Genomic DNA, 17,130 nt, shown 5'->3' with positions numbered 1-17,130 from the left:
CATCACATCAAGCCTGCTTACTCAAATTGTTTTCTGAAAAAGCTTTAAGGCATAGCCACTTACTGTTGTGTCTACTGTTATGCTACAGGATAAAAGATTTAGAAGTATTCACACTGGACTTCATTTCTGTCAGTTATTATCTCCAAATAAAACAAGCATAGTGACCAAATAATCATAAGCACTTCCATAAGCACTATTTTACTGGAGCATAGTACGCCATTATATAATAAACCAGTTAATACTTAAATTTTAACTACAAAGAATTAAGATACAGGAAACTAATTTTCTCCTTATGTTTAAGAAACCAGAACCTTTGTAAACCATACTGGAGGAGATCTGCCACAATTAGTGTATGACTGATTAGTTCATAAGATCTTCAAGAAGAATCAAAAAAAAAGGGGTAACAGAATTAATGTGCTAATAGTTTATAATTTATTCATACGTACAGGTCTAAAATAATTTTGAACAGATCAAGTCAGGTAAAATTTACCAAAAAGGGAAGGATTAAATAGGAAAAATCAGTGTTAGTTTCTAAAATAGTAGGTTCAAAACCACTTAAGAAAACCCAGCATGAACACCTGCATCACCTCTTTCATTGAATACATGAAAATACTGCTGTACAAGTACCAGCAGGCTGAGGCCACAGCTCATGAGAACAGATCTGGAAGGCTGGGTATGGTGTTAGCTTGTGCCCCCAGAGTATGGGGTGTTCGTTAGTCTATATAGGACACACCTACTTCACAAGCATTCACATGGTTTGACTTTTATACAGACTATTGACACTTGTTCCTGGATCTCATAGGAACAACTCAACTTACTGACAGGTCTAAATAGTGGAATAAAAATCAATTATGTATTTTTCCTGTAAAATATATTTTTGCTCATTATTTGAATTACAGTAGGAACAAATCCACTCACATTAGGTGCCTGGATTCAGGGATGTCTGTGGGGTAAGAGATTTTTCTTGATAAACCACACAGGTTTCCTCTGTAATCAGAACAACAGAGGTTCCAATTTCAGAATAACTGCAGATTAGAAAGTTTCTATATGTGACATCTCTCCACCTTGAAAAAGATAAAATGTGGCAGATTCAGTTGTGACACAGTTTGCATAAGCGAGGGTGGTGATGGTTCCCAGATATTTTACAGCACAAAGTAACTGCACTCTGCTCCCTCCTAAGCCCCAAAAGGCTTTGAGTTCACATCTCCTGTGAATGCTCTGCCATCCTATAGCATATAGTAAAAAGAGCACTTTCCACCACTTTTAGCAGACCAAAGCTGCTATTCATTTAAGAATGAAAGGTACAGAGATAGAAAATGAGTTGATGAAGTTTTGACTTCTTTTTGACTTTGTACTGAAGCACTTGGATGGTGGGAGGCAGAAGAAATCTGGGGTTCCAGATCCTGTTCCTTGTAATACAGAGATTTTACAGCATACAGTCAATGGATAAAGACAAAGAATGTCTTGGAACATCATTCGGAGTACGAGCTTTATTTCTTTCTCATCAAAGGCTCTGAACTGTAGGAAAGTGAAACATGTAGGTTCACACTCAGACACAGAAGACAGCCTCAGCTACAGCCTCCTGTATCATGCATGACAGTATGAGTAGTGCACATTGAGCTGAAATACCTCTGGAACTGCAGACCTGACCAATCTTAACCATATGGGAATTCTCTATGGACTTCAAGAAGTTATAGTGAATATCCTCCAAAAAGCAACATAATGCACCTAGGGAGCTTCTAGTAAGCAATTAAATAACTACTGGATTTAGACTTCTATGGAATACATCTGAACTGTTTCGGCAGGACATACTACATACATGACGCTGTACATTTTCATTAGCAAAAATCCATTGATAATTTCACCTAATGACAAACTCCTTCAACTGGCTGCAAATCTTTAAGTTTTCTTCTTCAAAAACAAGTTGTGTAGTAAATTGTAAAGAATACTAGTGCTGCTAAAGCCTACTCAAGTTGTTTCTTCGTAAGATATTTCTATTTAAGAAGTCAGAGAAGTCCAGGTTTCATGCTGATGACAGTGACAGAAAATAAAAGAATGAGAAGAGACACTGAGGGATACGAAGATGCTACCACTGACAAAGAGCCTTCACCTGTCAAGTCAGCAAACCTCGAATGCAACCTTTCCTTTTTTCTAATGCCTTTTGGAGAGCAGCACAGTGTGGACAGACTAATGTTTGTTAGTCAACAATACTTTTGAAGAAAAGACCCTTTTCCAAATAGTACACGTACAGAGCACCGTGCAGAAGGTTTGTAATTCACGACTAGACCTCCTTAGTACTACCATATCACCAGTAATTATGGATTTAAGAACAACACAGCAGTATTAACCATTCTGGTCTCTAGCTTGGTCCTAATGTGTGCAAAGAGACCATTTGTATATTTTGTTGACCTGTTGAATCATCATTTGAAGCCAAGATTCCAGAGTTTAGGAGTTATTTTGGAAAGAATCTTGATGCCTGAAGGGCCAGCAGCACTTAAGACACAGCTCATGTGAACAACCAACCAGTGTATGGTTGCCACACACAGGAAACTGCTGAAGAGCCAAGTGAGATGCTCATTCTAATGAGAATATTATTTTTTCCACATAGGTTTATTTATATTTTTTACCAGGCAACTTATGGAGTAAACTCTGACAACTGAAAACTAGGCTAACAAACAGGTGCACTATGCTTCATGTTCAATATTAAATTAGAAGAAAAATACAACTCTGCATAGTCTCAAGTGAAAGAGGCAGGGGCCTGCAGCTGCATCTAATTAAACCATCAGTAATACACTTTTACTGTTTATTACCTATGGTTTATACCTAGTTTCAACTAAAACATTTGCAACTTTTTCTAAAAAGCCGGTTTATAATAACTTCTTGCTACCCTATGCCTCTCAGACTATTGTGTACTAAAATATAGAATAGAAAGTCAGAACTCCCCATCACCACACATGTCCACTCCTTTCTTTTGGTAAGAAATACCATGTCTGTGCATCCTGTCCACAGAAACCTGAGACTCCTAGAAGGCTATTAAGAAGCTCCTTGAATTTTAAACAATGAAAGAATATTAAAACCTATTCATGCACTGCTTATGCTAGCATGGAAGCACACCACAAAGATAGTACCTCTCCAAGGATAAACAGCAAACACACCAAGCCCACGGGTACTGATATTGCGGTCAAAACTATTTTCTGTATCTATAGCAGCTTCTATACATCCGCACATTGAACACTTCCTCTTTAAGGATATATATATAATGAGGACATGTGTTAAGAAACAGCACCCTTTCCCCCCCCCTTTAAAACCATTACCGCAAAAAAAAAAAAAATTATTCTCCATACTCCTGCCACCAGAAGTTTCCAGTACTTCAAGTCCATCATAGCCTTTATGACTTAAAGGACGCTGTCTCCAGAAATTTGTAAGAATTCTCCGTCCCCAATCTTACTATTATCAGAAGGTATTTTTCCGTAACAAGTATTTCAGTTTACATTACAGGCGCATCTTTACACAACTGTGATTAAAACAGACAGAAAAGAAAAAATCTGTTGTTTCATCACTTTTCAAATCCTTTTTAGACCATGAGTCCTTTTCTCCACTCCCTTAAATGCAAAACTTCTTTTCGCAGGCAAGACTGTGAACTGAATATTTACCTTGATTACTTAGGCTTTGATAGTCTACAGGACTTCTTGGCCAACTTTAGCACTTCCATCTCAGACAGAATTAAGAATGCCACACAACGATTTAAATCATTCTAGTAGAAAATATGGGTGTCTATTCCTTGTGGTAGAATTAAGTTCCCACACACTTTGCACTACTTATGACTCCCATAAAGAGACTGTTTAATTTTGTGCAACTTAAACCCCACATTCATCCACAGAGGGTGGAATGAAAAGTTTAGTTCAACATACAAATATAGCTCTTACACAGCTGACTGTAACTGATACTTCCAAACCAGTACATAGCCTTGGTAATATCCACAACCACCCCAACATCTGGATAAACTTACTTTAACCCAAGCTTTTCTTTTAAAGGGAAAAGCAGAGAAGAGGCATTTACATTCTTAAGTAAAAATCTAGAGTATGTCAGTAAATAAAATGCCTTGTTAATTTATTATATTTATATTTTTATATTATTTTTAAGGGAAAACTATTGCAAATGTCTAGCTGGTTATTGCTGCAGGTGCTGCAGGAAGCCAGAAGCTGCAACTGCAAAGGGTGAGCCCCACAGAACCACATGGCAGCACTCACCCACCAGCAGTTATCACCAACTCTCAGGGTACAGTTTCAGCAACCAAAAAAAGATGAAATCTAACTGCTGCTGAAAGGAACATAGTGCTACAGCATCCCCTCCGCTGAAAAAGCAACCTCTGCCCCTGTGCAGAGGACCTCAACACCATGCCATGGCAGCTCTGCTTGCCACAGCACTAACTTGAGCCACTCCCTTCACCTCTACATGAAAACCTGCTCTCTTTAAGCTTCAGTGAATTGACCCAGACCCCCCATGGACCAAGCAGTGTTGAGAAAACCACTATGAAGTGGCAGGTGGCTGTCAGACTGACACCAGTCTAAATGCTCCTGCCATGGACCCACCTTCCTTCTCTGCTGGCCTTGGGTGAATTGTGTGTAAATGCTCTGTATTCAGCCAGCCAGTCTGGGGAGCTATTCTCATTTCATTTTTTCATAAATTGGTTGTCCAAAGGAATTAAAGACAAACAAAGAAAAAAAATAACACTGAGGGCTTGTTGTTGTCTGGGGTTCTTCTGTGCTTTTTTGCATTTTTAAAATTCTAATTTGGGATTTGAATGGCATGTAGACAGAATAATGCTTACGATTAGATATTTGGATACTACCTAAGTTTTTTTAAAAAAGATTCACTATTCCAACATGATTTAGAATAAGACTTGTACTGAAACAACTCCCATCCTCAGCATGCTTCAAACATTGCATAAAGTGGTCAGGATGATGAATATAAAGAAATTTTAAAAGACAGAACTACATACAGCCTTACAAATCTGTATCTAGCTATAAGATTTTAAAACATATATTTAATTCTATAAATAATTAATTTTACATGTGCATGTTGTATATATTTTACACATAACTAATGATAATACTTCAATGGCAGTGATAATGTCTGAGTATAAGCATGCAGTGAATCAATCATTTTCCTTCGTCCAGATTTTAATCCTGTATTTTGAGCACTTGCATAAAGCTAACAAATAGCAGGAAAGAAAGGACTTCAACCTTGTAAGACTTATAAGACAAAGACTCATCACAAAGTACTTTATAAAAAGCATTATTTGCCCAAACACCTGCCTATTAATACAATTTTGTTCTTCAGAGCAGGACTTGAAGCCTTCAACCCTCCCTCTAAAAGGATTGCAGAAGACAGTAAAATACACAAGTAGCTAAGCAGATGCACCAGTTTGGCACTACTGAGCAGAGACAGCTCAATCTCTCCAGCCCCTAAAATTCCCCACTTTGCACCCTTCATCTACCTGATGCCAACTGTTGACAACACTTTCAACTCTTAACTGAGACAGTGGAACAAGCTGAGCAATAACTCCTTGCTGAGTTATTTCTCACCTGATCTAGCAAGCTAAAATGGATTACTCAAGTCAGAAGTGTACTGAAGCATGCAAGAGCAGATGCCATGAGGTTCCACAGCAGTTTATGCCAACCTATCTCTGGACTACCACAGTCCCTCACTACTCTCACTATGAGCTGCACATTTTCCTACTGTTCCTTGGTCTGAAGTGTGTCACTAGTAACACTTCTGGTCACCCAACTGAAACAGATGAACTATCTGAAAATTATTTTTTTGTCAAGCTGTTTTTCAACCAGATTAACTACTTGGATGACTTACTCTACAGCCTTAAGACTTCACTGCTGATGCAAGGAGGATGGCAAGGATATAAAAGCTATACACAGCATTGGTATAAACTGCAGCAGAACCCTGTTCATACAAAAATAAAATACATTTTTAGTTGAATTAATGATTCAAGGGTCACTGGAACATTTTATGATACATGAAATATAGGTAAATATTAGAGCTACTTGTCCACTGCAGAATTTGGAGTTATTTTTAGGTTTTGTTTTTTCTTTACAACAGCAGAGAGAGTATTAAAATTGCTTCCATTGACAAACAAATGTTTATCACATTAAATACAGACATTACAAATTTAGAAAGCAAAATGGCATTGTGAATTATGCACCAGAAAGAGTCAGCATCTGTGAAAGCTTTTTTATTACTATCTAAACACTCTCCAAACTGGTCAGCTCAGCTTGTAGTGATAGAAATGCTGGCAGCAATCTTAAAAACTATAGTTACTCTTTAATCATGCTAAAGTTTAGTTTTTCACTGAAACTGGTAATATCAGAAACATGGCTATGCAAAATTTTATTTTAGCCTTTGAAAGGTGATGTAAACAACATCTGTAACAGAGGGAGGCAACAGATACATGGGAAAAAAGCATGGTTATCACTTTATCGATTTTACGATGAATTTTGAGCAACCTATAGCTGGTATGTAGAGTATGTTCTTCAAAAAAAAAGGAAATTTGCTGTTTCCTTTTATATACTCAGGTCCACACCCAGGAAAAAATATACTGAAATTCTTGAACACTAATTTTTCACACAGATTATTTGTATAGAAATTACAAAAATGGCACAAAAATACTACCCATTTTTGAACTGTATAGTAAAAGCAAAGAACGAATGTTATCTCCCAAAATGTTACCCTTACACATATTTTGGAAATGTATGTAGGTTACATTCACCTAAAACTGAAGGAGATTTTTAATTTATTCTGAAACAAAACCAGCAAACTGACATTTCAAGAACAGTTCAGCCTTGTATTTTAGGTAGATGGTCTACAGTTCTTCCATCAGCATGGGGACAATATTTACCTAGCACCAGAAATCAAGTATATTAACATATACTAAATTTAACTTTGCAAAAAAACAAAAGGAACCTCAGAGAAGGTAATTCCCAGTTTTATCCTACATCCACCAAAACTGATTTTGTACTATAAAAGAAAATAAAACATTAGATTAATAAGAAAAAAACCCCAACTTCTGAAACACACTGGCAGCACATAATAAACCTTGCTTACTCTTGTCAGTCTTGGGTATGATGCTTGCAACCTCTCTTCATTTCTCCTTTTTTTTATCAGAAGAGGGAGCCTTTCATCTGTTGACTGGACAAGCACAGTGTCTTCAGTCACTCCACTATCAGATGCTGTAAAGAAGTCATCTTTACAGCATGATCAGAAGTCATCCTGATGCAAACTTAACCACAATTTAATGATAACAACTATTGGATGCATCATCTCTTGATCCCTGGGAGAGTGCTTTATATTTTAAACTACCTATTTATTTTACTATACTTTAAACTACCTACAATTTATATTTTAAACACTGAGCTACTTGGATGCATCATCTTTTGATCCCTGGGAGACTTTATATTTTAACTTCATAAAGATACTTATTTTGTATTTGTCTCCACTTCAGAAATAGGTTTCCCTTGTACTCATCTGTACTCATCTTCACACAAACCCCTTTTTTTTAAGATCTGGAAAATCAGACAGCTGAGCACATAGGCAGAGCTTGTATGCTGCCCAATTTAATAATGTGGCAATGGAATCTGCAGAGATTGCCAGCCAAGCTAACGTAATGCCAGGTCCTTCAGATGACCTCCTATTGTCTCTGATAAGCTCCTGACACTCAGGTTACCCCACAACTGACTGGGAGAGCATTTCGTGCCTTGTGGCAGCACAGGACCACAGACCTCTCCCAGCAGGTCCTGCCAGATGACCAAGACACAGAAGAGATGACGAGAGATGAAACAGCTTTGAAGAGCAGCTACCTGCACAAGAGGCAGACACAACCATCAGTGCCCATGCCTGAGGTTAGCACTGTGTTCCATGCACACAACTACAATTCCACTAAAGAAAATTAACAAACCCTAGGACGACATCTTATCCTCCTTCTTCCTTTGCAAAAGTGAATGGCCCCCACATCCTTATCAATAGTTACCTCAATGTCAAGGTTATGTCAAACCAGACATCCCAGTCACAGGTTTGCTTTTCAAAACCTCAACTGTAAGGACAAAGTACACATTAATATCCAAGATAGTAACTTCAACTCACAGTATCACCATTTCTTAAGTGAAATGATGACCTTTTCTAAATTGATCTAACACAATTATCTTTCTTCTCTTCTAAATAACCACGGATCAGTCATCTTTGCATTAGGGTAAGTTTATTGTTTCAGTTCAGCCCAGTATATAATTATTGTTTTTCTATCACAAAGGACAAGAAAGAAGCTTTCACTTTTTCTGTTCAGCTTCCACATCAAAAGTGTCTTTACTCGTGCAGCTCTAAACATAAAACATTTGTTTGTTAATAGCCGTAGCAGAAAATGAGCTACATGTAAATACTTGTATGCATACTACACAGAAATGTATAGTTTAATACAGTATGAATCCACAGAAACAATAGTTCTTCTTCCTACTTATACACTAGAATGTACCAAGAGCAAAAGTTAAAACTAAACTAAAACAAAACTAGGACTTAACTAACTGTAAGTGATCTTGTACAAAATAAGAATCAGAAATAAATTAATTGATCTCTCTCTCTCTTTTTTTTTTAGAAAATACTGGCAATAGATATTGTATATGCTACAGCTTATAAGCATTTTAAGAAGCCACTTAAATATGGCCTTGCAAACTAGAAGTTTAGAGAAAACTACTATGAACAGAAAACAAGTGATTTGTTGGCAGGTGAGAACTGCATTAACTTAAAGACACAAAGAACAAAAAGAATAGAACAAAGGATAGAGATAGACCAAAAGGATATTGAGAAAACACCAATATCTTCTGAGCTCTTACTAGTGTAACTTTAGATTCCACTCAACTTTGTTACTCAAAACTTCCCTCTTTAATAAACCCCACAAGAATACTAACATTATTTTGATGCTGCTGTTGGAAAAGAGAGAAAGCACATGAAACTGCTTTTAAGAGAGAAAACATATTTCATAACCCTTTTTGCATCTCACTGTAAAAAGAAAATGAGAGACAAAAATGTAATTTGAATATACTGAATGTAATTAGAATATATTCAAGAGCCTTTACTTAGTGGAACCTAAAAAAGGACTATGGGTCTTGTAGGAATCCTATTACCCTTCCCAAAAGAAAACATGAACATTGTCTTCTCATCAGGCTACTTTGCCTACCATATGCTTGGTTATGTGCAATTTTGTGCTAAATAAGTGATTTCCCCATGTCTGTGAGAATCTCTAGCCTGTGGGAGTATAAGATATCCCAGAAGCCCACTACCCACTCACATTGGTCTGAGAAAAGTAAAAGAAGGTGGTTATTACTGTCTTTACTATGAGAATGTTTATTAAGAACATTCTTGTAAACAGAACACTCTTAGTACTACTGAAAAAGGCAACTGTACTCTTAAGTAATACATAAAAGAGGTGCCCAGTCTTTCATTTTCATTTGGAGAAGTCAAAATTCTCATGCCCAATGCAAGCTATTCAGCAAGCCTGCATGCATCTTAAATGGGACTAGGAGCCCACAGTCTGTAATGAACAACTAAAGCAGGTGACAACTTATCACAATGAAGCTTTATATACTTCCTACAGGTCCCTACACTACTAATCCACATGGTGGGTAAGAAGAAAGTTCGGAGAAGGGTCATATCATAGATTTATCCTGTCTTACAGTTTTAACAGTTCAGGTTACTGAGCCACAGCTATGCAGAACAAAATAGAAAAAAGCAGAATTTGTGCTCTAATTTGTGGGTAAACACAAAAATGACTTTGTAGGCCACCTGAGAAACTCCAAAACCACAACAACTGGCAGATACTGGTCAATACCTGGGTCCGCTGCGGTTACTGCATGGTATGTAACAGCATCCTTTTCAGAGTGTTGGCAACAGAATACACAACAGAACAGAACAGCACAGAACTATGAGGAACTAAACAGAAAAGATATTTGCCACCACAAATTACAGCATTAGTCGGCATTAGAATTAAGCAAGAAATTTCAATTTTTGATACAAGAAACAGCCTTAAATTAGACAGAGATATTGCTAGTGTCTGTCCAGGAGACCAAACCCCACAATTTGTTCATTTGTTCATTTGCTCATGATTTTGTAACACCCCCTCTTGAAAAACAAACATCCTCTTCAGAAATAACACCTAACTCTCTCCTACACAAAAAACTCATTTTCCTGTAAAGCCTTGAGATGCAGGTGTTTTCACACAAGCACCCATGCACACACCAGAGCAGAAGCCTAAGAAAAAATTAAAACAAGATATGAGAATGCTACTACTAGTATGTGCCTTCAAAAAGTTAGTAGAGCAAGTGGGAAAAATCTGTAAAATCAGCAATATTAAGACAGATGGCAGATGAGAAGTAGAAAGACCCATATTTAATTCAAAGTCTTCTGTAATTGGAGACAGGAGATTTTCTACAGGACATGGAATGTAGCAAACAACTTGAAAATCCAGTCATAAGGCACTACTACACATACTGGCAACTACTTTTTAATGACAATTCCAAAATAAATCTAACTACACATTGTCCTAATTACATTTTCAAGTTATTTAATTTATGTAACTGCTTTATGAGCTCTACCAATAGATCCTGAGAAGCTTAACTGAAAAAAAAAAACCAGTACTACTGAGAAGGACTCCCTCTCAGAAGACTTACAGCAGCTCTCAAGAATTAAAAGGATGCCAAGAGGATTGGCCATATAAAAAAAAAAAAAAAAAAAAAAAGTTGGGGGGAAAACCAAAAACAAAACAGTTCAAGTTGTGCCATATAAAGAGGTATGAGCAACTTAAAGCTACCTAGCTTGCCACAGTTAATACTGACCAGGAAAATCCCTTCCTGCTTTACCTTTAGTTTTGCACTGTCTCACTGATTATAAGAGCCTCTTGCATGCAAGTGGTACAAAAGATACTTCGAAAGGAGTGGGGAGGAATGGGAGGTAGGGCAATACAACTGCTGGCAAAGGTCTATCCAGCCTCTTCTTTCCCCCTAGAAATCCACTCCCCAAGCCATGCTAGCAGGTGCAATGCTTCTGCTGAACTAGCAGGGAACAGAAGGTGGCACAGCTAATTCTATGTGCAACCAAGACACAATCAAAGCCTGCACCAGGCACGGTAAGCAAGTCCACACTCAAGAATCTCAGGCCCCCAGCCCACAGGCAGGAGAGGAGCAGCAGTGACCCTGTGTCTGCTAGGAGGAAAGGGAGCAGGAATGGAGCTCCTCCAACTACAGCCTTTGATGGGCTGGGAGAACCACAAGCTAAGTGTACATCACATAACTCGACTAAATCAAGACTGGGTGGAAAGGTAGGCATGACAACTATTTACAAACAACTGAAGCATTCATACCAGTGGCAGCAAGGGAATTATATTCAGGGCAGTTGAGCATGTGTCCACCCCATGTTCAAATCACCCTCCAAGCCTGCCTTTCTGATGTTCTCTGCTTCCTGAACCTGTAGCAAATGAAGTCTTTTCAAAATTGCACCATACTAGAGTTACCCTAAAAGGGGTAAAGGGTGGAAGGTTAAGAGCAGAGGGATGAAATAATGAATCAGGAAGAAAGAACAGCAGGAAGTTTCCTGACAGTTTGTTTTCAGCTGCGGGAATCGCTTCCCAAAGGAAGTGGTAGATGATTAACCATTTGAGTAATTAAAAACTCACGACAGAATACTAAAATTCCGCATTGATATCAGAAATGCATGCATATTCTAAAGAAACTCATCCATCCAAATCAATCCTTCACAAGGGTGGGCTTAACTAGGAACACGATGCAGATTAGATGGCCAAATGTACAAAGCACAATGAGCTTCCTGGCCGAATACACAGAGAACATCAGACTTTTAACTGCTGACATTTCATTTTTAAATAAATCTGGTTCATTTATCATGTGGCTGGCAAACAGAGCACTTACCACTCCAACTTTGATTAAGGTAAGCCTTCATTCTGCATGCCTGTCAGGTTTGTACCTTTCAGCTGAAACATCCTTGGGAAGGACAAAAGTTGAAGATGTTCACATCCTAAACTTGTCTTGTCTTGCCTACCTATTGCCAATGTCTCACTGTTTTCGCAACCCTTATAAATATAGCCTTAGGCAGGCCTGCAAAACGCTACTTAATAATTGGCCAGAGGCAAGTAATATTTTTTGTGGCACGAGAATGAATCACCAGTTTCAACACCAGAGTGCATATGGACAGTGAATGTCTTCACTACTTTAAAGTCTTGATTAATTTGGTCTAATTTATACACATCTAGTAGCACAATACTTAGTTTTTTAAAAAGCTGCTACCAAGTAATCTCGTTTCACAACAGCAAACTGATTTTTCTCACTCTACCACCATCACCTACCAAATGATTAATGTGCAGGGAATACAGATTATCTAAATCTGTTTTCATGTAAAGTCCTGCTTAATTTCAGCATTTAGGTATGCATGTAGCATTGGCCATGAGCGGTTCCACCAATACAAATAGAGAGAATCCTTACGCCTAAAGGTGTCTTGGAACAAACAGGACTGCAGCACCAATGTCAAATCTACCAGAAAAATCAGTATTTTCACCCAAAAGGTTATGTGTACATCTTGGCATGAAAGAATGGACTGCTGTATTATACCACGGACAAATGCAAGGAATTGAGAACACTGTTCAACGTTTTTTCATAAAGCAAAACAGTCACGATGATTACTTGATGAGTCTATCAGGCTATCAGACACTTATTCCATAAGACAGAGACATCTGACATGGGCTGAACAGTGAGTCAGAAAGAATTTCCTATCACTTCATGTTTCCTTCCAGGGTAACATTAAATATAGGAAGGTGATAATAAGAGACCAAATATCATGCTCCTATTGCTGGAAGTTATTTCAGAGATCTCCACGTGAAACAGATCACAAACAGGGGCCTCACATTCCCACCTCCACCCCGATACAAGTTTATAGCAAACTATAAAGGCTTAGAGCCAACTTAGAGCAAAAAGGGCAGAAACTCCAACGCCTCGAGCAGTCACACCGCTGCACTACGATCACATCCATTCAAACACTGCATATACCCCGTTCTTAGCGGTTGCTTTCAGAAGACATGAGCAGGTCAAAAATCTGGACACCGAAGTTCCTACACTGCCTCACTCTTTATATCTCGTTCCTGTAACTCGCTTTTCCCTAGCGCCTGCTGCCCGTGCCAGCCCAGCCTTTCCCTCTGCTCAGCCGCCGCCGGAGTGGGCGCCGAGGGGGACTCCCGCCCGCCCGGGGAAGCCGCCCAAAATTTTACCCCGCCTAGTGCTGCCCCTTTCCCGGGCACCTCTGGCTGAGAGGCCGCGGAGAGCACACGGCAGCTCTGAGCGGGACACCGGTGCGGACTTCCCCCTTCTTAGAGAAGGGTAGGGTCGGCCGGGTACGGGCGGACAAAGGCCTGGGCTGGCCCCCACGGCCATGGGAGGCCCGAGGCCCCCGTCCCGCCGCCACAGGAAGCCGCAGGCTGGGCCCGACACCTTCCCGCCCGCCGCGGCGACTCGGGACGCGCATACCGGGGCAGGCGCGGCAAGGGGGGAGGAGAGGCGGCCCCTCCTCTGCCCGGGACGGGCGGCGGCGGCTCCCCGTGCGGACGGGCGGCAGGAAGCCACGCTCACCGCTCACTGTCCCGGCACCACCCGCCAGAGCCAGCCCGAATAAAGGTGGACGCGCCCGAAACGAAGCGCCCCGGGCCGGGCGGGCACCCCTCGTCCGCCTCCCCGCCGGCTCCAACCCCCGCCCCGTCGTCCCGCTACCTCGGCCATGGCCGCGACGCGGCTGGCTCCTGGCAGGGGGCGCGCTCCGGCCCGCCTGACTGACTGAAGCTCCCCGGCGTCCCGGGTGCGGGATGGGCTGGGCGCGGCACGGCGCGGCGGGACGCCCGGCCTCGCTTCTCGCTCTCCGTCCGGCTGCCCGCCGCAGCCTCGCCTCCGAGTTGCTGAGGGGGCGCCCGGCACGACGGGGGAGGGGAAGAGAGGGAGGGGAAGGTCCGCGCTCGGCCGCTCTTTCCCCGCCCCGGAAACACATTCCTCCCCGCTGCCGTCAAGCCCGGGCGGGGGAGGTGCTCTCCGCCGCGACGGGGTAGGGAAAGGAGGGAAGGGTTCTCCCTGCCCCGAGGGGAGGGGTAGAGTGGGGGTGTTCGTCCTCTGCCTGTCCCCCACCTCCCTTCGTGGCTACCGCCAGTGCCTTATTTCGTGGGTTTTACTGGCGCCGAGGCTCCCCGTCCCCTCCTCCGCAGCCCTTGTGCGCACCCGCGGGATGAGCGGCGGAGGCAGAGCTGCCCCGTGGCTGGCGTAGTGTCCCTCCCTGCCCCTGGGGTCGAAAGTTTGCTCCACTCCAGGGCTTCTTTTCAGAGCTACTCTTGCTTTTGCTCCCCTCGGTGCCTCTTTCCTCTCGGCTCAGCTCGGCCGGTGCCCGCGAGGTCGGGACGGCTGTGGAGGCTGAGGGGCTGAGGGAGGCGGACGTCCCGTCCCTCTTGCTTGTGACTTTACCGAAGCGGTGGAAGTCGGTAAATGATCAATGAGCTTGGCACGGCGCTGGTACACTGTCCAGGCTAATAAGGAGAACTTGCCAAGTGCCTTGGTCTCAGCCTGCGAGTGTTGAGAGCGCGCCCGTAGGGGTTGTAAGTGCTCCTTAAAGTAGGTTCTTAACCCGATTAAAAAGACATAAATGTGGCATTTCAGACTTATTTTGGAGGTAAGGAATGATGGGAAACACAAGATATGGACTCACCTCACAGTCATAAAAGTTGTGCCTTTATGCGTGGCCACTGGAAATGATCCCAGTGTATGATTTTTTGTATGATTTAACAATGAGTGATGCTGCAGATTAGTAAGTACCTGCATCACTTTTCCTCTGCTTTGTCTCTAGCTGCACTTGGAAATAAAAAGTTAACAAGGCTTCTGCCGTGCTCAAACACAGCCTGGGATTCAACCATATGTTCCATTTGGGCAGTGTAGTTGGTTAAGGTTGTAGTCTCTTGCCATAGCAGAATTAGCAGAAGATTTTACTGCTGGTGCAACGATAATTATGAAACCGCTTAAGTGATGTTAGAAAACGAGAGTGAAAAGTAGCTGCTGCTCCAAGCAGCTTTGTCAAAAGCAAGCACTGGACAGATGAAGTAAATGGAAAATAACTTGGATAACCAGAGATAAGGAAGCTAGAAAACATATATTGCAACAGGTAAATTGCTATGTAATATTAATACTGTGAGAATTAGGGGAAGGAGCTGCCAGAGTTTAAAACCGGTGGAAAATTATGGAGTGCAAAATAAAAACAAATGCTGGAGTGATAGAGATCTGCCAGAAACATAAGGCATTTAAGTACTGGGGTGAAAAAATTACTTTTAGCCAAAGTATTCTTCTCTGCTTCTATATTGCAGGGGAAAAAAGCACATTTTGCCAGAATATGCAGATAGTGAGCAGAAGTTCACTATGCTGTACTGCAGATAAGTGGTGGGAAACGAGTCTCATCTTGATGTGGCTACGAGTAGATAAAAACTGCTCAGCAAACTGGTGCTTCAAGCACTACTACAACACTCAGCTCAGACACTTGTGTGTCAAGTTGCCAGCAGCTGACTGAGCCATGCTAAAGGAAACTGTCAAAAAAAAATCTCCAAAATGGCTGAAAAAAAAATCACTGACTAAGTTGGCTGCTTTCAAGACTCCTTTGGAGAGTACAGATGCATATGAACAGCAGTTGTTATTTTCCAACACTTCTGAAGCACTAAAGGTGCCAGAAGAAGTGATGAAGCTGTATCAGCCAGCAGACTCAATTGCAGGTGATGTCAAAACGTTTAATGTAGCATCTCCATACTGTTATATATGTAACATCTGGGAGAGTGAATGAACATTGCATGGAAGTGCTCAAAAAAAGACAGGTTTTTATGGCTTGAGTAGACACATAGGAGGTGTGAGTGAGTCACTGTTAGGCTTGGGTACCATTTCTGGGAATACACATCCTTCCATCTTACAGAAAATAGCTTCAAAAATGTGCCACTGGAGACAGGAGTATGAATGGTGCATATTCACCTAATGTGTATACTTGTTTGTTTGGTACTGCTGGATTTGCTGTTGTGTTTGCTGTTATTTTTTTCTGTGACTTTGAGGGATTATGGTTCTTTGTTATAGGATTTGGATATAAGTTTTAAAGTCTTTCTTATTCAAGTAATTGCATGTGTCAAATCCATATAGTAATTGGAAAGTATCAGAATTATAATACTTAATTTAACTTAGTTTTCTTTAATTGGCTTACTTACATGAAATTAACACACCATTTCCCTTGATTTTAATATATATTTAATACTTGCGTTATAGTTAGAAGACAATAAGGACTGTCTTTTGGTAATGATGCCTTTTATTTTATGTGTTACATATGTTCATTTTCTATGAACTATATAAGAAGTAAACTTCTGAGCTGTAGAATATGTCATCTTAGAACAGTCAGCAAAGTGATGTCTGCAGAATTATAAGGAATAGTAAAATGCTTTTTTTCATATTATTTGACTATCATATTACTGAAGAATTGATACAAATTAATCTGAGCCATTAGATAAATGTGATTAACAGCAAAAGAGGACTCTGGCCTCACATAAGTGAAGTGGTTGGTGCAGCACCAGTGGTGTATAGATCATGTTAAGAATCTTTGATCTGTAGTCACTGAGTCATTTTATATATATGTTAAAAATATATAATATCAACATGACCTGGCTGTGTTGTGGAGCTACAGCTTGTCTTGCAGACACAGATATTATTATTCTAAATTTTACAGATACACCCAGGGATCCCAAATCAGGTTTTGGTGTGTCCACTGTAGCATGTGTACAGAGAACAGCTGTGTCAATCAGGGGTGCGCAGCTGCAGCCCTAGGGCTGGGGATGAGTGTCCCTGTGCCAGGCAGCCCAGCCCTGGTAACCTCAGGGATGAGTGGTCATCTGTGTTCCTCAGGGACTGCTGCCTCTTGGTGAGCAGGAGCTGGTTGGTAGGAAGAGGTGCAGCAGTTCCTTCCCAGTTACTACCAGGATGTTTCTTTAGCAAAAGTTTCCCAGTGGCCACATGTTGCTGCTAA

At 41.0% G+C, this 17,130-nt stretch overlaps 1 protein-coding gene and 1 long non-coding RNA gene across 2 annotated transcripts in view; one reads left to right on the top strand and one right to left on the bottom strand.

Moving 5' to 3' along the window:
* The window catches only part of ITGB1 (integrin subunit beta 1), a 44,638-nt gene extending 30,572 nt beyond the window's left edge, over positions 1-14,066 (bottom strand). Inside the window, exon 1 of the mRNA XM_030445783.1 lies at positions 13,821-14,066. Within this exon, the coding sequence (XP_030301643.1) occupies positions 13,821-13,829 (9 nt within the window). The 5' untranslated portion in view covers positions 13,830-14,066. The remainder of the gene's footprint in view (positions 1-13,820) is intronic.
* A 26-nt stretch (positions 14,067-14,092) lies between these two features.
* Positions 14,093-17,130, top strand: part of LOC115597901 — a 35,659-nt gene continuing 32,621 nt past the window's right edge. The window contains exon 1 of the long non-coding RNA XR_003987241.1: positions 14,093-14,145. This is a non-coding gene — a long non-coding RNA (uncharacterized LOC115597901). The remainder of the gene's footprint in view (positions 14,146-17,130) is intronic.

This window comes from Calypte anna, chromosome 2, assembly GCF_003957555.1.
Source record: "Calypte anna isolate BGI_N300 chromosome 2, bCalAnn1_v1.p, whole genome shotgun sequence".
Taxonomy (NCBI): Eukaryota; Metazoa; Chordata; class Aves; order Apodiformes; family Trochilidae; genus Calypte; species Calypte anna.
The sequence above is the reverse complement of the archived record's forward strand: the minus strand, read 5'-3'. Positions and strand labels throughout refer to the sequence as shown.